Source organism: Labrus mixtus, chromosome 15 (assembly GCF_963584025.1).
Source record: "Labrus mixtus chromosome 15, fLabMix1.1, whole genome shotgun sequence".
Classification (NCBI taxonomy): domain Eukaryota; kingdom Metazoa; phylum Chordata; class Actinopteri; order Labriformes; family Labridae; genus Labrus; species Labrus mixtus.
In genome coordinates, this window is record NC_083626.1 from 17,234,440 (window position 1) to 17,255,520 (window position 21,081).

The 21,081-nt window shown below is 40.4% G+C and overlaps 1 protein-coding gene across 2 annotated transcripts in view; it reads left to right on the plus strand.

Annotated features, from left to right (window-relative positions):
* Window positions 1–3,264: 3,264 nt before the first annotated feature.
* tmcc1a (transmembrane and coiled-coil domain family 1a) overlaps window positions 3,265–21,081 on the plus strand; it is a 40,686-nt gene continuing 22,869 nt past the window's right edge. Inside the window, exons 1-4 of one of the 2 annotated variants that reach the window (XM_061056877.1) lie at window positions 3,265–3,325; window positions 4,401–4,481; window positions 13,671–13,720; window positions 14,915–15,201. In XM_061056877.1, coding sequence (XP_060912860.1) covers window positions 14,944–15,201 — 258 coding nt within the window. In that variant the 5' untranslated portion in view covers window positions 3,265–3,325; window positions 4,401–4,481; window positions 13,671–13,720; window positions 14,915–14,943. Of the gene's footprint in view, window positions 3,326–4,400; window positions 4,482–13,670; window positions 13,721–14,914; window positions 15,202–17,108; window positions 17,367–21,081 lie in introns of those variants that run through there. The other variant, XM_061056878.1, reaches the window with a different exon arrangement.

The window sequence follows — 21,081 nt, forward strand, 5'->3', positions numbered from 1 at the left end:
AGCCGGAGGCTTACAATAAGACACACAAGCATCTACCACATGCTTTGCACTATTGATGCACATCAGCCAGACAAGGTTGCAGATCAAGAGGGAGTACAGTTTTCTACATGTGAGAAGTAAGAATAATGATGTTAAGAGGTCAAAACAGGCGAACACAGACAATGACTGAGTCATATCTCCCTGAGGGAGACCTATGTATGATAGAGTAGGAAGATGTCGTCCCCCAAGCCGTGCCCTCACCAGTCTTGGGGATCGATCCCTGCCTGCCTGCCTCCAGTCCCATGCTTCGGACTTCTAATTAGGCCCAGCCTTCTTGAGTGGATGCTCTAATTGGTGAGGGCCACTGAGAGCCAGCATCCTCGTCTGCCGCACTCTCAGAGAAAGGGTCGCCAGGCATCAGCCGCTCACACTAATCTTTCCCATTATCCTCTGCTCCACCGTGGGAGCGCAGAGAAAACAGCCAGTGTGTGGTTTGTGTGTGTTTTCAAAGATGCTTGTAATATATCAGTGTGATTCTTTTTTTGTGTGACGGTGTGTAAATGTTTTTTTCTCGTTCTCTGGCTGATGACAGCACCGTTCTGATCAGATCATATGGGCACATTACCCATTAAGGACCCTTTTCCAGGAATATGGTGCAATTTTTTCTTTTCTACAGGATGTTTTTCATTTGAACTGGCTGTATTGCGTGGCACTGCACTTACTGTTTGGTGAAAAACACCTTTGATACGGTCATTGAGTTTTCATAGCTGAGTGAGACATATACTCTATCTGCCTGAAGTGTCTATTAGCTGAACTGTCACCAGTGAGAGACAAATTTAATTTCCCCTCACAGTTCCTCTGGTGATTCATACTTCATATTGGTCCAATTTCATAACTTAATTATTCTGATTTAACATTTTAATTTAGAAATTAAAGTAATTGACTGCATGGCAATAACAATTTACTGGGTCAGTTACAATCTATGTGCCCCTAATGAGGAATTAGATCAAGCTATTTTAAATTTCCCGAAATGTTGGGCATGATGACTTCTTCGTTTTCGGTTGACTGTTGACTGGAAAAATACACGAGATCCTGAAGGGGCCAAAACAGGACCCTAAACAGGACCCAAAGAGGTACTAGTAAGGAGGAAGGGGTTGTAATCTGGGCAAATAGACATTTTCAGTAGCCACTGGCCTTTCCACCAGATCAGCAGAAATAAAAAAAATAACAGTGACAAACATACCATGACTCATCATCCACTTCCTTTAACATCACAGTTTGTTTTTTTAATCGCATTGCTTCATTTGTGCTCTCTCAAGTTGAAGACAGTTAAATACCAAATACAGTTTACATACCTCTGACAAAATCTGATTCCATACTGAGTCGTGTGTGTGTGTGTGTGTGTGTGTGTGCGTGTGTGTGTTTGTGTGTTTGTGTGTGTGCTTGTGTGTGTGTTTGTTTGTGGGTGGGGTGATTGGCCCCTAAGTAACATTACAAGAAAAGGTAATATCTTTGCTATCAGATTTGTAACGTACAATAAGTTGTATAGAATGCAGTTGTTAATTTAAAGTATTGTGATAAACTTTTTTTCATACAAAGGGCAGCAACAACATCCCTCCATTTGCTTTCGAAGTAGTGGACATTTTTACCAAAAGCATTTTTTGGCATCAAGATCATTTGCTCTTCAGAAAAAAAAGTAAATCATCTTGTTTAAAAAAATAAAGTAAAGTGTAAAAAAAGTCAAAGCATTTAGTTTTGTTTTTAAAAAATAAAGTTTAAGTAGCCTAAATCAGCCCATAATGGAACATTTTTCAGATTCCCACAACAATAATTTGTGAGTATTTGGATTTTTACTACATTTCAAGAAATAGAAATTGCTAAATAACAAAATAACGAAATAGTAGGTAGATAGTATAACATTGAGCTCAGGTTTACGTTCAGTTATTTATTCCTGTTAATCTAAACTATACAGTTAAATTGCCTAGATAATGAATAAATAGGCTAAATAAAACATTAAAAAGTATGACATCAGCTTTCCAGTCTGCTATTTGTGTCCCTCCATACAAGATCTTAATGAAATGACAACAGCCACATGAAGCAGCAAAGAGGAAAAAGAAGAAGAGCAAAACAAAAACACAACATGATACACACAGATATCCTATGACTTGTTCCGCTCTATAATGGCTGCTGGGACAAAGCTGTTCCTATAGCGCTTTGTTCTACACTTGGGAACTAAAAGTCTTTGTCCAAAAGGAAGAAGCTCAGTGTAAACCTGTAACTTTGCTCACTTGCTTGTCTGTGCCAATATTGCCATCTACTGGAGAAAATATAACTGGAATGGTTACCTCACTACAATGGTAAAAAAAAAAAAAAGTGGTTCCATATTTATTTAGTCTTATAAAGTTTCAATAAATATGTATATTGTGTGAAATACAATAACTTGTTGAATATGTTTGTGCTCCAAATAATAATGTGTCATACCAACAATAACATTACAAACAGATCCCATAGGCTTCTCTGCTATAGACAAGTGTTATTAAAGACACATTAGAGAATTAGGCCTATATAAAATATAAATAGGCCTATAGGCAGAATTGGAAACTTCTGACTTCCCAGTGCATTGGTAGGACTATATGGATAAAAGTAGGCCTATAGCCTACGATTAGGGTTATTGTCACAAAAGAAGCACATTCTCACAATGGAGAAGACTTTCTCCTATGAACAGGCACATTTTTTAGATTACCGCTTGACAGATGATTTAAATAACAAATAGACTATCAAACTAAATTCACATTTACTTATCAAAAAATGAATCCACAAATTGAATCTGCCATAAATTGAAACATTAAAGGTGCACTATGGAGTTTTGGTAGAGGGGTTCGGTGGTAGGCCTATACGTTCATAACTCTTTACACAAACTGTTCTCAGATTAAAATTTGGTTCCTGGAAAACTGTTTGAAGATAAAATAATACGTGAGAAGTTATAGTGGTGGGCCCGCAACAGTAAAACCACTCTCCTGGTAGCTTTTTAGCTCAAAACAGTGTTCCAGGGACCCATTTTTTCCTTTGAATTTAGTTCAGAAAATAGGAGCATAGAATTGATTGCCTTCTCCAACTTTCAAATTTCACTACCAAATAGACTACATAGTGCACTTTAGGTTTAGGTACCGTAAACCAGCCGTAAACACTCGAGGAATGTCTTTTTACATGAGTCTCTTTTAGTTACGCTGTACGGCATGACGTCAGACAAAGGCGGGTCTCCGGACCGTGGGGCAGATGGCATTCAGAGGAGGGGTACTGCCGCTCGTCCGACGTCTGTACAGCCCAACTGTTTGTCTCCGCTTGTGTAAGTGTGAACATTGCGTTAAGTGTCGTTCAAGGGGTTGTTTTACCGTGAGTTTATGTGCGTGTGATATACGAAGCGTGTGTTTGTGCTGTGCATAAAAGCTGTTAAAGTGTCGATGTAGATAATTTCATCGTTTTCGCCGCAGCAGTGTACAATGACACACTAACTGCACTGTCAACCTGTAACACACTGCTGTTATGTACTGACAACGCTTACTGGCACTTCATCAACATTTCAGCGACGTTTTTTTATTTTAAATTTATCTTCCAAGTAATTTCACTGCATACATTAAGGCTCGTCTGTTTTTACTTCTATTTCATAGAGCTTATAGTACCGCTATGTGTCAGCATGAAATATGTAATTATCATTCGTAACTCTGTGGCGTCATCTTTATATGCCGACGTTTAGCTGTGAGTCAGTATTTCAATAAAGTAAAAATGATGTAGGAGGTCGCAGTTAAGTACAACAGGTTGGGTTCATTTCATATCAAAGGAAATAGACAGATAAAATACAAATATAGTTACTTTGCTGACTTGTCATTGACTCTGCCATATAATGAAACTCTTGATATATTTCCTGTTAAGTAATTCATCTTCGTTTATTCACTATTATGTTGTCATGTTGTATGCATCTGTCGCTTATGATATTAGCCAAAGCCCTGCCAGTTGCTTTCAACTTGCTCAAGTCTTAATAAACATTGAGCAGGGTTTATTTATAACAGTATAATATGATTTGTAAAATATTTTAATTATTTTAATTTAAGTCTACTGGCTAATGCAATCTAATAGATGACATTTCATTCAAGACATTTAATCGGCTAGTAAGGATAGATGGGAATCTGCAGCCAGGCTCAATACATCTGATGCCTAATAATCTTCATAGAGGTGCATTTTATTCTTGTCAGAATGTGGGATACACACACACACACACACCCACGCACACATACACAACTACACACTCACTCACACTCACACTGAGGCATGCAGGCAAAGAGGGAGAAGCAGAGAGTACTATAGTGCTAAGGAACCATATAGAGGATTAGTGTAAATCTCACTGTCTCTCTTCTTTTTTGCAGAGCTGGGGGCCTGATGGCGCAGGTTGTCATCTCCCCTGCGATGAAGGAAATCTGCTCTAGCATCATGTGTATGGACTGAAGGTTGGTCTTTATACTCTCACTATTGGAATCTATTTTGAAAACTGTTTGCATCTCTCTTGCACCATCTCTAACCATTTTACATCCTTGTTGTTTTTACAATGCACTTTATGTACCATAGATAAATATATGCTGGATGATTCCTATATGACATGATGTATTATATCTGTTCAGCATACGCTGCTAAATGGCTGAGAGCTTGGCTGCCCCTTCAGGGCACTGCTAACACAGCCATTCATGTTTCAGTCTGACGGTCAGACCACCACGATGACGCTGCCCTCCTCCTCCTCCTCCTCCTCCTCCTCCTCCTCCTCCTCCTCCTGCTTCACTAACATTGTGCTCTCCCTGTTAGAAGCTGAGCTCAGACTTGGGAGTTTTTTAACAAGTGTTTTGTGTCTCTGTATATTTTTTCATGCACAATGCCTACAAAACAGAACTGAGTGGTTTCTAGAGGTGGCGTTTCCTCGTCATTATATTTGGCATCCGCTTCTTGTAACACTTAAGCATCAGATATGGGGAAGATGACCTTATCCCAGATCAGATTCTAAGATTAACACAGCTTGCTGTATACTGGCAAAGCTGTCACAGGGGCTAACTAATTGGCTGTGTGTACAGGGAGCATGCATTTCTCACAACAAAGCTATAGACACCAGATTAGAAGATAACATGAAGTGGATTATTGTGCGAGTTATACATATTATGGTATGGTGAAGGCTCTGGTTGACAAGAAACAGAAAAACAGGATTAATGTCAATATACTTTACCCTGTTGTTTAACTATATGTCTTCTGTGGCAGGCTGCAATACTTAATTATTAATAATTATAATAAAGTAAGTCTTTAATAAATTACATATAATCCGTTATTAGGTATTTATAGATAACAGTAAAATCTTTAAATGAAACGACGTTGTTCAGCATACAGTACAAGTCGTTTTCCAAAACACTGCTGTGTTCTTTATATCTGCATGACACTCCTTTTTTTTTAGTTAATTATATTATAGCGTTTGTTAAAATAACTTGTCATCTTGTCTAAGTGCTCAGTTATCTCACCGTCAGACAATGCAAGTTAGGTAAGACCTTTAGATTTGCCTTCAGGTTTGATTGTGACTATGACTCTGTTTTTTTTTTGTTCATAAAGATCTCATTCATTAAGGTAAAAAAACACGAAACACAGTTTTCTTATTTTTGTGTACATGTTCCCCTCAACTGCAAGTGAAATACATTGCAGATTGCGATGCTGCAACAGAGAGATATTCTAAAAAAAAAAAAAGTCTTCCTGGCAGAGGTAATGTTCCTCAGGCAGTGTTAGCGAGTGGGAAGTCGGTGGGTGATCGTGTCTATGCTGCTTCAGTAAAGTCATACATGTTGGTGAGTCCAAATGAATAGAAATGAGAATCACACGATGGATAGATAATCCTGCTGGGTGACTGTGACTTGAGATCACAGGGTTGATGGTTTGATCAACACCTCTTACTGTCCACATAAAGGTTACCCTGTGTGAGTGCCTGACTTGTATGGTATTTTTTGGGGCCGATACCGATATCAGTATTAGGGATTTAAAAAATTCAGATACCGATATATTTGCCAAAATCTTCCTTGGTTCAATCTTGGTGGTCTGTAGAGGTAGATAGATACAGATATATACATTCATTGCGTTTATACCTCCAATGCAGTTTGGAAAAGCGCTTGTGGAAAAGAAATATAATGGCGACAAGATGGTCACTCAACTGGAGAGTAACTGCGCATGTACCGGCTGCGTGCATCACTGTTTGGCACTCTGGAGAGTGATAATGCGTGTTGTAGTCCATAAAGTACACTCTGCCGGTGACAGCCAGAAAAAGAACTGCTTGTGTAATACAATGATACCCAAATGAAATGCTATTCGACTGGTTGATAAATCTAGAAATATCCGCGCATATCTGCGATAAAATTAAACGATACAATAGTCACTTGATATGCTAATAGTAGGGATCAGTAAGGCTCTACCCTGTGTTATCTTGTGTGGAAGTGAATGGTAACAACCTTATATCATGGATAAAAGTGCTCTGTAAATGTAGCCAATAACCACTGCTAATAGCTATTATACCCATCTGCAGGATAATGTGTGTTTAAACACTTAAATAAAACATTCTCCCTGAACAAATGCTGTACAAATGTTCAGTCAGGGATTCACATTCAGATGAGCTATTGTTGTCCAAATCTCAGCATCACTCAAGCAGTGATCTGGGTTCATTCTCAAACCTCATTCCAAAGGTCAGCTGTAACTAAAGAGGAAGTTTGATCTCAGAGAGGAAACACCTTTTTCCTTTTCACCCTTTTTCCCTTTTCCCCTTTCTCTTTCTTTTTCTCTCTCTCTGTGTATCTCTAGCCCTATTCAGACTGCAGTTTTAAGCCATGATATTTACGCCCCTGTTACGTTTAGCTTTCAGTCTGAATGTTGCAGAAGTGGTCCCCCCCCCTCTGTACAGTCTTTGGAGGTAGTAACAAAGGTGTTACAGAGAGGAGACGGTATCATCAGGGCAGTGCTGTGTGTGTGTGTGTGTGTGCGTGCATGTCTGACTGTCTGTGTTTGTGGAGCTGCCGCTTTGCCGTGCTTCCACAACGACGAAACGCAATGTGAATTCACAGACTGGGACAGGAATATTACGCCGGTGCGGAATCAATATGAATATACAGACGTGATGACGGCTGGGCTTAATCACAGCACTTTTGCGTAAAAAGCAGTCTGACAAGGGCTTCTGACTGTTTCTCACCTTTTTTCCTGTTCCTGCAGGGCTTTGCTTTTAAAAAGTCCACCGGGATTCAGAGGTGTTAGAGCAGCTGAGCTTATTTTAGATGCCTTAGAGTGCAGTTATTCTATATCTCTTCTGCAGTGAGTTTATTTTAAATTAAAGAAACAAGAAGCAAAACAATTAGCTTTATCATCCTACCTTCCTTATCGTGTAACTGAGCGACTGGGTTTCTTCTCTGTAGTAGGACTGACTCCCACACATCCAGAATGAAGGTGAAATTCCTTTATAAAAGCTGTCGTTCCTAGTGGCAACAAGCTGCCTGCTTCCCTCTGCTTCCCTTCCTGTTAGAAGACAGAGGGAGAAAAGAAGCAAGGGTCACACAGTGTCACAAGAGCTTGCACTCTGAAACGGGGCTGAGGTCCGGGTTTTAGTTTTACAGGACAAGTTAACAATTTTTCAAGTTTTTTTTTTAAAAAAACCAGAAGACAGATGATTGTATATATGAATTGCGTTTGTTTGATCATCACTTTGTTTCAGTTTGTTCACATATTAGATAGGGAACTTCTGAGGGTGGATAGTAATGTATGAAAGATCTTCTTTCATTATGAACCATCTCCCAGTTTAGACTTGAAATTGTTGACCCACAGCCTACTTGTTGAGCCCAATACTACGCTCATAGTAAAAGCTTAAAGACCAGAGTTGGTTGTGCTGAATGTACTAACCCCTGAAATGGGCTGTAGAGGTGTTTGGTTTCCTGAGCTCAGAGATCTGACTGAAGAGTTATTTCAATAGGTGATATGCATGCATGATTTATCTTAACTGCGTAAGTTGGCTCACCTGCTGGAACCACAAAGAGCCAGATGCCCTTCTGCCTGATAAACTGGCAGGTGTCTCTCTCCAAGTTCACAAAGTGTCTGTTGACCCCAACATGCATTCCCTTTCTCATTCCATATGGCTGTGCGTCTTTAGCACACCCCTCCGGTATGAGATTTCAACCGGTGTGTAGTAGGTAGTTTCCAGTCTGTTGACAGAGCTGGTGGAATATGAGCTGCGTTGGCAAGGTTGGAGGCCTGCTCACAGTTAGTCACACCTATCAGGTTATTAAGTGAAGAGCTACTTTAGAGGGTTTAAAATGAATTACATACACTGGTCTAGCAATGTCTGCTCGTGTTCTCTGAAAATGTTTTTTTTTTCAGAGCATCTGTCTTTGTACACAACAGGAGACTGAGATCCTAAGGACCACCATTCTCATTGCAGTAGTTGTACTTCTAGTCTATGTGGATCAGTGTCAGTTCCATGCACACTGTAAATAATTAATTCAAACGCTTCCTGTCGTGTTGAGCACATATGCAGAGGTGTCCCTTGAACATTGGCTCTCCAGAAAATGTACAGCTTCTACCACAACAGTGGTTAACACTTACACTTATGCAATAGTTCCTCTTCGGGTTTTTTTTGCTTAAAATTCTTTAGAAGCCAACCAGTCAGAACCTCACATATTATATACAGATTAGGGCCTGACCGATATGGAATTTTTGTGTCCGATATCGATATTAAAGACCGAAACCGATATTTTGGCCGATAACTTTGATAACTTCGAAATAATTTTTTTTTTCTTCTTATTCAGGCTATATTTTAATATTAGGTTTGTATTTATATCAAATGTGTTTTCCCCTTTAAAATAATTTAGTTTTTCTCTTCAAATTATCCACGCACGAGCAGCACAGACACAAACACCAGGAGTATGTCTCGCGTTTTGAAAAGTTCCACTTGATGTTCCTTTATTTATGGGAGTTCAGTGCAGAATCAGAAGCAAGCAGCATAACATTCTTAAAAGAAGCCATGAGAAGCTTCAGTTTTGATTGGCGCAAGGTGCATTTACAAGAGGGGTGTGCGGACAGAGGACCATCTCTCTATTTCTCTGAAGCTGATGTGATTTCGCTCACAAGTTCAGTTCAAGAAAAATATGGGGTATGGTTAGCAAATGATAGTCTTCCTGGCAGCTGTACAAGCAGACATCATTTCCTTTCTTTCACTTTGATTACAAGTCTGTGGTGTCATTAGGCATTAGGTTATTTATGTCTGCTTTGTGTGAGCTAATGATTGTTTGTCTTTCGGTTTGACTTGTTCCTGGAAAGCTGATCGCAACTTTGGCAACAGGGCCTCCCCGTGGGTTTCATTTTGCACAATACGGCGTTGTGTCAGCCACTGTCAGGGAACTACCTGCCATTCACCTCTTAATTCAGACACTGACACTGGACAGATGCTTTTTCATCCAGTCCGGCCTCTTTCACTCCCTGTGTAACCCCTTATCTCTATCTCACTTACTCACCCTCTGTGTCTGATATGAAGAGTTGTGTCCTTATCAAACTCTTTGCAGTATGCTGAAGTCATCTCCTGCACTATCAGAGATGACAAAAATGTGCTAGTCTCTGCCCAATGCACACGCACATACACGCACGCACACAAACACACACACACACACACACACACACACACACAATAACGATTGTTCATGTTTCCTGCCTGTGGTGTCATTATGCATCTGCAGAATGAGATATGCCTCAGTTTTCATCAGTCAAACACAACTCACAATATAATGCCAGATATCTCTCTCTCTCTCTTTCTCTTTCCCTGTATGCCTTTGTCTAATAAAAACACAAACACACTCACATATTTGTATACTCACACACAAACAGCACTGCCAGAACTCTCTGGCCTAATTCCCCTCTTATTGATGTGTGTCTGTCCGTGAAAGAGGCGCAGTACAAAGAGTAGTGATGGGCCTGTGTGTGGCTTAGGGGAACAAAGACTGGTCTATTCCACGCCAGCTCTCAGACTCTTCTGGAAACACTGCTGGGGCTTGTTAAAGCTATGGCCATGTTTTGAGTTAAACGACTGTATGTTCAGCATTGAACAACAACATGGCTGCTTCAGTGTCAAAGAGCACTGGCCAGATTGACCTCCGCTTGTTTTGCTAATGTCTTAAATTTTCTGATGTCCTGAAAACAAAACAGTGAAGACGCAACAGGACTGCGGTAACTTGGGGCTGGTCCATATATCAAGTTTTCAAGATGTATCGATATATTTCTAAACAAGGTATAGGGTAAGACAATATAATTTACATGGATCTAGATTTATGTTGCATCCAAATAACAATAAACGTTTCTTCCGTAGAGCCGTCAGTCTGCCTATCTCTCCTCTCACTGTCTGTCCCTCCTCACCCTGCTCTGCCTTTCTGTCACTGTCTGCATTACAACATACACAACTGTGTGTATTTTGTTTATTTCATATTACTTTTTAATTTCACAAACGGGTTAAAAATAGTTTACATTTTAGTCATGTACAGATTGACTTTGTGCAGCTGGCTGTTTATAAAGTGCCTTTGTGACATTTGGCATTTAGCTCATGTGGATTTGACTTAGATCTGACTTCTTTCCTTTATTTCTTTACTGAAAAAATATCGAGATATATATATCATCTTTCAACACTCAGCTAAAACTCATCAATTTATGATTTTTGGCCCACATCGCCTAGCCCTAAGGTGAAACTGTGGAATAATGTTTTTGGAACTATCTTCTGTATAAGTATGGAAACATTGTCAGTAACAGACCCTAAAATGTCCCGCAGTTGAGATACTAGGGCTGGGCTATATGACTGCAAATGTTATCACGATAATATTTTTCATATCAGTCGATAATTATTACGATAAATGTCGAATAATTATTTCTTTCAAATGAATAGACTGATATTTGCCCCTGAGTAAAAGTTGAAGAAACCAGATGGTTAAGTGTGGTTTAATCATTCTTTATTGTTTACTCTTTATTTAACAGAACATGACAAGCTGTACTTCAACAGAAGAACATTTCACAATCATAATCACAGTGCATGGTGCTGGAAAACACTGAGAAAAGTTATATTGAATAATCGTTTTATCGCCCAGGCCTAACTGATACATCATTTATTTCATGCTAGATTGCAAATCGTCTTTTTATCTTAGCTTTTCAGTTGTCTAACTTCTTAGGGCTTAACCCTCTTTTAAATATTCACTTTTGATGGTCGTTGTTCAATCATGATAACAGAACACTACAGTGCAATGTCTTCATTTACCGGTATATAACTTTCTCACTGCAGCTGTTTTCCATCCAGAGAACTAAGTGAACATTTACAGGGCACTATGACATAGAGAGAGCTTGTTTAAATAAAGCAAAGAAATCATGAAGGCAGATTGCAGAATAAGGTGTTTTTTTCCTTCTGCCACAGCTCTGTAAGCCCTCACCATCTCTCTAATTTAGAATGCCAAAGACGATAACAATGGATGATTGTCAGCTCAGCTCAATAGATTGAGCACCAGAGTTAAGGACAAGGACATGTGTGTACAAGGGTATGAGTAAGGGGTGACACAGTTCCATAGAGGCCATTGTTCATGTGGCTATTTGTATTTTACCTTTGACAGTGTTGTGAAATGTCTGAGAAACATGCTGACTCACTGAGGCTGCTGACCCGGGCTGTCTCTGACACCTGTTCATCACTGGTGATTGCTGATCTGTTCTGTGGTGGACAGGGATTAAATACACTCAAATAAATCTGTCCCCTGGCATGTTTATGAGGTTGATCCCAGGAAGAAGTGCGGTGAGAATTCCTCTAAGAGGCTCACAAAAAGTAATGCTTTTTTGTTCATACATTTTGAGGCTGGTAAAGTTGCCATTATTTGCTTTTAACATTATCCTTCACAACTAAGTTGCTAAAATCATAAACACATTTTCACAGGATTTTAAAAAAATCACTAAAACAGTTGTTAGATATTGACAAATACTATCAGGTAAATACTGCACAGTCTATTGCAGTAGTATGTTGGTGTACTTTTAAAGTAGAATTTATTGATGGAATTAAGTTTTTGTCAGAACAGGACAATCCTCATTAAAAGATCCATCTGGTGTGTCTTGTTTTGCGTCATCACCTCATTATGGTGGGTTTGAAAGTGTTGTTTTAATAACAGAAAGATGCTCACATCACGTCTTATTCTGACAATAACGCTCTGTTCTCTTAAGGGCTCCTGAAAGAGGATTTAGTTTAAAAAAAAAAAAAAAAAAAGCGGTAGGCAATCAAGAAAACATCCAATCCTGTATTGGGATCAGCCTGGGGATGAAGGATGGGATTTACAGACACAGAGGGAGGGATGGGCATCGAGGTCGAGACGAGGCTGCAGGTTCAGATTCAGCTTCAGAGCAGGATTACCTTTGGTTTACCCATCCTCTCACCAGCAGCTCCTGAAACAACACAAACACAAAGCTTTATCCAAATCAATTACACTTCACTGTGACTGCCAGGAAAGGCCATGCATTGTCTCAGTGTGAGGGTGCATGAATGCATGCATAATCAAGTATGCTTGTTGAGTTGAATGCATGTAACCTGATTAAGTTGTGTTTACATGACTATTCATCTTCTTTGGTCATACAGTAGGTTCATAGGAAGTTCAGGAAAATAAGAGGGAGTGACTACAAAAATTAGATGTAATCAATGAAGCACCACATGTTAAGTTAACTTAATAAAGATAATAATATAAATACATTTGACCGGATGTTTGATCAGCTTGGTGGGAAGTAAAGCTGCAGTTGTGTTAATGTGTTTAAGTGCTTTAATATGCTTTTCTTGACAGGGACAGTGAGCATTGAACATTGATATGCTACCTGTATAAACTTCAATGCTCATTCTTCCTTTGTCTCTGGATGTAGTAAAAAACTGAACAGCAGGTTTTATTCATAGCAATCCGAGTCAGCAGTTATGAAAATGTTGTCTGTAGTATGCTGCCTGCCTGCCCATTAACTACTTTATGTTACTCTTCATGACCTGACGCTGCAGCTAAAGGAACACAGTTTGAGTATATAACCGTCCCTCCCCAGGGCTCTGAGTGTTCCTGCCTTGCTTGTTTTGCTGCCCTCAATGGGAGCTGCTATTGAAGCTGCAGGGAGGCTTGAGACGCCCGCCCATCTGCTTGTCTAGTTGCTTCTCTGAGGTGATCACTGCTCCACCAATGAGGTTCCTTTTTAAGGATGAGAGCTTGTATGTTATCAGGTGACATCTCTGTTAGTTCTGGGACTGACAAAGACTTAGCCCATGCAATGTGCAAAGCTGGAGAAGGCTGTAATGCATTGTATTCTGTGTGTCTGACACTGCGGACACCCTTGTCTCTTGGTGCCACTACAGGATAAGGATGAGATGCCTTTGGGGATTATAAATGAGCTCCTGAGGGACACAATCACAAGCTATGTCAAACAGTATCAAGTACGTTGTATATGCATTGAATTTGCCTCTTGCTCAAAGTGAAAATAATTATTAATTGCAAGCAGATTACAAGTAGATTACAAGCAGATTGTGGTCAGTGAGTACATTTGAGAATGATGTCTTGAATCTTAAAAATTATTCTTTGCGTTCTCTCTCTTATCCTCTACCTCCCTCTCAGGTTACCCGAAGAGAGTGAGTCACACTCCGCTGACAGCCGGCTGATTTTAGGTGGGTTTTCCTTCTTCTGATGTGAGTCACCATCTCTTTCTCTCTCCCACCCGTCTTTACATCCTTTACATCCTTTTATTCAACTAGCTTCTTTGTGCCTTTCTGGACATTTTCTTTTAATTCTCTTAACCTGTCTGTGCTTATTTTCATTACATTTTATAATGTTTCTATCATGCTAGCTGACCTGGATCCAGTTTGTTTCCTTTATTACCGGAACTTGTATTTTCTCTTGCATGTATGAACCTGATTTGAAAGCAGAATGATTAAGAAACTTGGCAGAGCTTAAATTGACACATTGTGTCCAACAACTTCAACTAAGGATACAGTATTACTTTTATATATATTTTTATAAAAATTTTGATAATTACAATACATTGCAATTACAATTTTGGAAAGAAGATTCATGCTATCAAGCCTGCACAATGTCAGACTCCAGTTGTATTACTTTTAATTATCTTCCATTTGAATGAAAGTTCAAAGTTGCAAAGTGAAAATTCATGATTGAGTGTGACTGGATCGAGGCATTATTTCCACTTCTCACAATCCTTTCTCTCTCTGTATTAGACCAGCATGGCAACTTGTTCCTGAATCAAAGATGCATGCTGACTCTTTGGATTCTTCCCTCTGACCACCACTGAGCTGATCCAATCTTCATCCAACAGCCCTATCTCCTTTTCTACTGTACTCTACTGTTTTCTTGGCTCCTCTAATTCAATCGTAGCTCATTTGTTACCCTTCTTGTAGAAAGGGAATATAATTAGACACTTTATAGTGCAGTATTTCTTTGCTAATCATTAGGAGTTAAGCAAGGCCCTATGCAGCAGGGGGATGAGATTCAAAGGGGGCAAGAGTGGATGGGCCCCAGTTCAGGTGCTAGAGCTAGAAGAGATGCAGGGGAGTCACGAGGCCAAGGGGTAAAGAGGGGCTCTTCAGAGCAGTTCATTAAGATGAGCCAAAACGCAAGGGAGAGCATGGGGATTCTTGGCCAGGGACTTAAACATCTGTTTCAGCTGCAGCGTCAACGCCTCTCCCTCTCTCGCTCCAAAATCCCCTCTTCTTCTTCTTCTTCTTCCTCCTCCTCATCTTCCTCTGTAAAGTCAGCAGATGGCACTTCCCCCTGTGCCCCTGAGGATACCTCAGGCCCATGCTGTCCTGAATCTGACCACCTCTTTGCCCCTCTGGTTCCCTCTGTAGCTGGGCAGGGCTCAGCCGCTGTGGGCACGATGAGGCGCGGGACCAGCCTGCAGAGCCGGCGAAGTAAGGGCTCTGGGTCTGGATCTGGGAGCGGAGACCGTGATCCTCTCCTGAGAGGAAGCCCTCAGGCCCCTCACCGCCGCAACACCCATGACCCACAGCAGCACATCAGCCGTCGTCGCTCCTCTTCCACCACCGAAACCACGCCCAGCAGCCCCACCCCTGGATACACAGGTGGCGATGTAGTGTTGTCATCAGGATACCAGTCCACAGAGGAGACAGATAGGGTAAGTGGCAGCAGCTGTGAATCCTGTTATCCCTTTACAAGCCTGATCAATATGACTCTTTTACCCTTTTACTGGTTCTTGACCTTGTTTGTCAGTAAACCGTCAATCAAGAGCTGAAGTTCATTTTGCTGCTGATGTAACCTTTCTGCTGTTAAGCTGTAAACACAGAAAGTCTTTCAGACACACTGACATCTTATTTTCTGAATAATATTTGAGTTCAAATATATTTTTAAGCCTAATACATTATGAATCAAACCGAAAAACCAAAAAATAGAGAGCTTGTCAACGGCTGCCATTAACCTCCATCTTGGATACATTGAGGATCCGAACTATAAGGCCACATTCAGAGGTGGTCTAGGCAGCATATCTGGCTCCATTCGTTATACATCCCACATTGAGGGGCTGGTTACTCAACTTAGGTTCTCAGTGAGAGCAGAGGTACCTACTCAAAGGGCTGTTAATCAAAAGTTTCATAAAGATACACTATTGTAATAATTCTTCGGACAATGACATCAACCATGATCATGTTGATTCATCTAAGAGTCCTGTGTTCAGTATGAACCATATGCCCATACATGACAATTACTTACATTCATATTTATTCATTGTAAATAACTTAAAAAAAAGATGTGTGTGTGTGTGTGTGTGTGTGTGTGTGTGTGTGTGTGTGTGTGTGTGTGTGTGTTTGTTCAAAGTTTAAGTTTAAATTTGTTACCAAATTTCAGCCTACACTCTGTTCTGTCTGCCACCAGAGGTCACTGTTAGATCAGCTATCCTGCTGATCCTTGGCTTGGTCCATTTGGAGGTTGTGTGGGCATTATTAGCTTATGACGGTTGTAGACTTGACTGGCCCTGTGCTTCATTTAATTAGCAGTCTGTATCAGTTTGTCACAGATCGAGTAATGGCAGACTATCAGGTCTACACAAGTGGGTGAAGACATTGATTTTAACTGACAGCATTAACCTGTAATGTCAATTTAATGTACTCCCTTAAACTTGAAGTCAAGTATCCTTCGGTACTTTGTAAATGACCTTACCTGGCCAGACATCTGTTCTGCATTCCTCCTGCTGCTGTGATAGACAACCATCAACCTTCTGTGTTTAGTCAGTCGTCCAGAGACTATAACCTGTCTCACCCATCTCAATTTTACATCTCAGCCCTGTCTCCAAACAGCAACACACCAATGTCATTCAGGTCATGCAAGCGGTCGCCGTGGTTACTCCGAAACTTGTGGCAAGCCGCCTACAACTGTGCCCTGGTTTGGTTGCCATAGTAACATTGTGGTTGACCTTGGAGAGGTGTGCGAAATCCTGCTCTAAGTGGAGGTTGTGGGGAGATGTTTTTTTTTTTTTTTTTTTTTTTTAATATTTCTTATTTTTTCCTTCCTTTCTTGTCTTTTTTCTCTCAACAATTTTCCTCATGCCCTCTTCTTGTTCTTGCTGCTTTTTCTCTCTTCCCCTCTCTGTCCCCCCTCCCTCTTTCCCAGGAGAGAGTTAGCACAGACCGTCAGCCGGTCCCTCTCTCCTAATTCCCCCTCCTCCACCTCTACCACCACCTCCTCCTCACCCCACCCTTCGGCTCACTGACAGGAAGCAGGAGGCAACCTTGCCTCGTCCTAGATGAGTGCAAGCCAAGCATTGGCTGTGTGTGAATGTGTCTGAGAAGAGGATGTGAAGGGGTGTGTACATGTGTGTCTGCAAGATCTCGTTTTTTAATCTACTCAATTTGCGTATATAAACTGGAGATCATTTGTGCTTAGACAGCCATGTGGTGTGGTTGACTGTCTGTGAGAGAAGGACACTGAGCTCAGGGATTTCTGTGAAGATAAGCAGAGGGTGATTCAGCTGAGCTGTCTTTATATCTACTTGCTCTCCCCCCCTTTTTCATCTCCCTCTCCCTCTGTTTCCCTCTCTCTCCTCACTCGTGTTTGCATAGTAGACGAAAGCGGTGTGGACTACAAATGCGAGTGCACATGGCTGTTTAGAGAGGAGGGTAGTGTGTGTTCCTTCAGCGTGTGTGTCTGTGAATGAACAGTGTACAATATGAGGTGGTGTGTACTTTGGAGGGATATCAGTGGAGAGGAGTAGAGCAGGGGTTCCAGCTGTGGGTGCAGCCGTCAGTCAGGATGGTGCAGCGCTTCAGTCTTCGTAGACAGTACTCCAAGGTAGGTTTGACTCAAACAAGCTTGTTTGATCATTAAAACCTCATCTGTGTATCTATCCACCAGGATGCAGCAGCTTCATGGCTAAAGGCGCAGTTGTGTTCTTTTTTTGCTGCTAGCAAAGCCTTGTGTTTTTTGTTGCTGTCTTTTATTTCTTTCCTCACCTCTCTGTCTTTCTTTTCTTGTAAAATTTGGTAATATGTCACAGAGTTTGTGTTTTCGGCTGCTTGATCAGTCCTCTGTTCAGGGTGACAACAATCAAGTCTGCAGTCTGTTAAAGAGGAAAATGTATGCTATATCAACTATAATCTATTGGGGATAAACATTGTTCTCAGTCTTTTTTATTTCAACTTTTTTTCCCTTTGGGTTTCCATTTACCTTACCTTGGTCGAATCATACAGTAACTGAGTGGTCTTTATTTACTCTGTCTCAACTCCTGTTAAACAGTAACTTATGCTACAGCAGGAAGAGCCCTAGCCTTTAAGGTGTGGAGCCATCACCAAGGGACGTAATGATTGGTAAATATTTTCTTTGGTTATTGCTGATTGGGGAACATTCATGACTCGTAGGCTTGTTTTACTGTGCTTAACAACTGCCTATGTAAAAACTGTCACTGTCCCCTGGTGACAGTGCTACTAAAGGAGGGTGGAGGGGCTGTTTTCAAATTCTGTATATTTTCTGCTGTCCCGCTGTTCTGCAGCTGGTGCTTAGCCTGTGGGATTAGCTTCTGATTAATTGATTGACTGACTACACCCACTTCATTCATCTTTGGATGTTGGATGGTGGATGTTCAGGTTGCCAGAGGCATCAAAGTGTGCACAGATGCATACACTGGGCAGCTAGAGACACAGTCTCACTTTCATGCTTGTTGTCTTGACCTCCACCTCCTGGAGATTGATCGAGACTTGTCTTTCCTTTCTTCTCATATGGATGGAGGCACTAAACAAGAGTAAAACCCAGTTGAGTAAGTGTATGGCTGCAAGGTGCAAAATGTTTGGTATCAGGATTTTAGACTTGTTTGGGTCTGGAGAAGGGGAAATAGAACAGGGTAGAAGCTCTTGTGGGATATGAGCTATTGAGTTGAGACACAGCAGCCCTGAGGATGTTCCTCTTAAAATGTAAGATTTTAGTATGTGAAAGAGATTGAAGCTGTGTTTGTTTGTGGAGAAGAAAACCTCCTCCAGGGCCTGTCTGAAAACGTTTACTGACCTTGTCTCCATTGGAAAGATGACCCTGTCTTTTACTTCAGGCCATGTCTCCACATGCACACCTGCCTTCCTGCACAACCCTCTTTTGTCTATCACAGTGTGTTTGTCTTTATATCGAAGATGACATCCTGTGTGCTCCTTCAGTAACGTCTAACCAGCTCAACATGGCTCAGTTTAGCTCTTTTCTGAGGACAAACATCCTGCTGAGCTGAAGTCATGTAGATATGTGCTGACAATACTCCAGAAACCAGAATGATATTTAATGACTTCCTTTTTAAAAACGTACATTTTGTCCATCTTATGGCAGATTTGTAGCTTCCTTTTTACAATTATAGTTTAAATCCACAAATAGCATCAGAGAGATTGTTTTTTAACTAAGGGTCAAGTATGTGAGGAAAGCACTGAATACCGAAATCCATATCTTTAATTTAAGTGGGTTTAAACTCAGGCATGTATGTCCTTTATGTGAATAGTGCTTTTATTTATCAGCCTCATTCTTTGAGAGAGACAAAGCAAATATTCAATATTTGGTAAGATACCAAAAGGAAAATAAGGGATTTATTACGTCTGGAACAAATTCAACCTGAATATTCTGGCCTTATGGATTGAATGCAAACATGTATCAATATAAACCAATGTCAACGATGTTATTTGTTCATCAACTAAAGAACATTTTATTTTAAATGCTAAACTTCTATAGGCCTATGGCAAAAAAAAATATATATATATGTATATATATATTAAAATTTGTATTTTTAAAATGCATTTGGAATTGTTCTGAGGGCCAAATGTGGGGAGGGGCCGTATCCGGCCCGCGTGCCATAGTTTGGGGACTCCTGACCTAGACCATCAGAAACCTCACACTCTCTCCTAGGTTTGTGTTTTAAACATATATATATATATATATATATATATATATACATATATATATAAATATTCTTCAACTGAGCGTCAACTCATAACAAGTGTTATCTCGAGACACTTCACAAGAAGCAGGTAAAATACCTTACTCTTTGTCTGTTAACATTACAAAAAAGCAGGTAAAAGACCTTACTTATTGTTATGTTACAAAAAGCAGGTAAAAGACCTTACTTATTGCTATGTTACAAAGATCCGGCCTATCCATCATGAGCACTTTAGCAAAGCAGCAAAAGTTACAGTGGTAAGAAAAAACTGCCTTATTAAAAGGCAGAAAGAAGAAAGAAGTTAACACTTGACACTTAAGACTGTCACTTATGGGATTCATAAAAAGCTGAATTAGTTTTGGTGTTTTTGACAATACAAACTCAATCATAAAGCATTAAGATTTCTTTTGTTACTCCTCTATGGCTGTCCTGTGAGAGAGAACAGGACGGAGAAGTGTCAGTGGGAGGCGCAGAACATCACCTGGTCCCCTGGGGCTTGTTCCTGCCAGCTAGTTCAACATCCTCATCAGTGTGCTCTCATTGTCTCTCACCTCCCCAGGCTACTGGCTGCCCTTTGATGGGGACGTTTTTGCCCTTTGCTTGTCCTGGAACTATTTTAGTGACATTGAATTATTTGAAAATCTCCAAAGACAATCGCAGGGTACTGTTAGAACAAATTCTCTCTTGTAAACCTGGGTCCCAGATCCGAATGACTTTTCTTCTTCTTTTTCTAATATTAATATTTTAACTATTGCTATCAAAACTATTTAGTCTTACGTAACCAGCCAAGCAGATGATCTCTTTTTCAAATTCAGCACAGTCACTAGATCATGCAGTCAAACCTGTGTGTAATCAAACAAATGAGTTTCAATTGACTTTCAGAGATAGAGAGACCGCTATGGGAGGATGACACACTGTGTGGAGGATCCACACAGGAAGTGATGTCATCCATACTGCTGCTTGTCAACTACCAGCCCGTACACATAGTTTTCAAACACAGTGTGTGTGGGCGTGTTGTTGATGTTGTCAGTGTTCAGTCGTGACTTTGTGTGGCTCAGAGTTGTTGATTTGAACATTCTTTTAAGTTGCAAATAAGTTTTGCAGATGTGTGACTTGTGTACGATTTTTACTAACTTTCAGAGAAAGGACAGAAAATGGTTAAAAGGTGTTTATCTCTTCTTCTTTTTTACTGTGTAGTCTTTCCAGCTTACACTTTCATTTCTAATTTAGAATCTCAATCTGTGCTTCACTTTTTTTTTTCATTTTTTACTCTCTCTCTCTCTCTCTCTCCCCCTCTTTTACCTTTGCACTGTTTTTCTTGTTACATGTATTAAAGGCTGTCTCTCTTTAGCTCTCACCCTCTCTTCATCTCTTTCCCTCTCATCTGTGTTCACAGCTAAAACACTGGAGCTGGTTGCCCATCTCCATGGTAACAGGTTGATGTTCAAAGAGGGCCGTAGCAGCTTTACCCAGTTGAATGCTCACAGGTTTGTCATCTGATCTCAAGGCCACCTTTATCAGCCTGTCTGGTGGAAAACAACCTTATAGAGCAAAAGTGGGCTCTAAACTTAAACCCCTGTGCACTCTGCCACACAGGCCTACTTC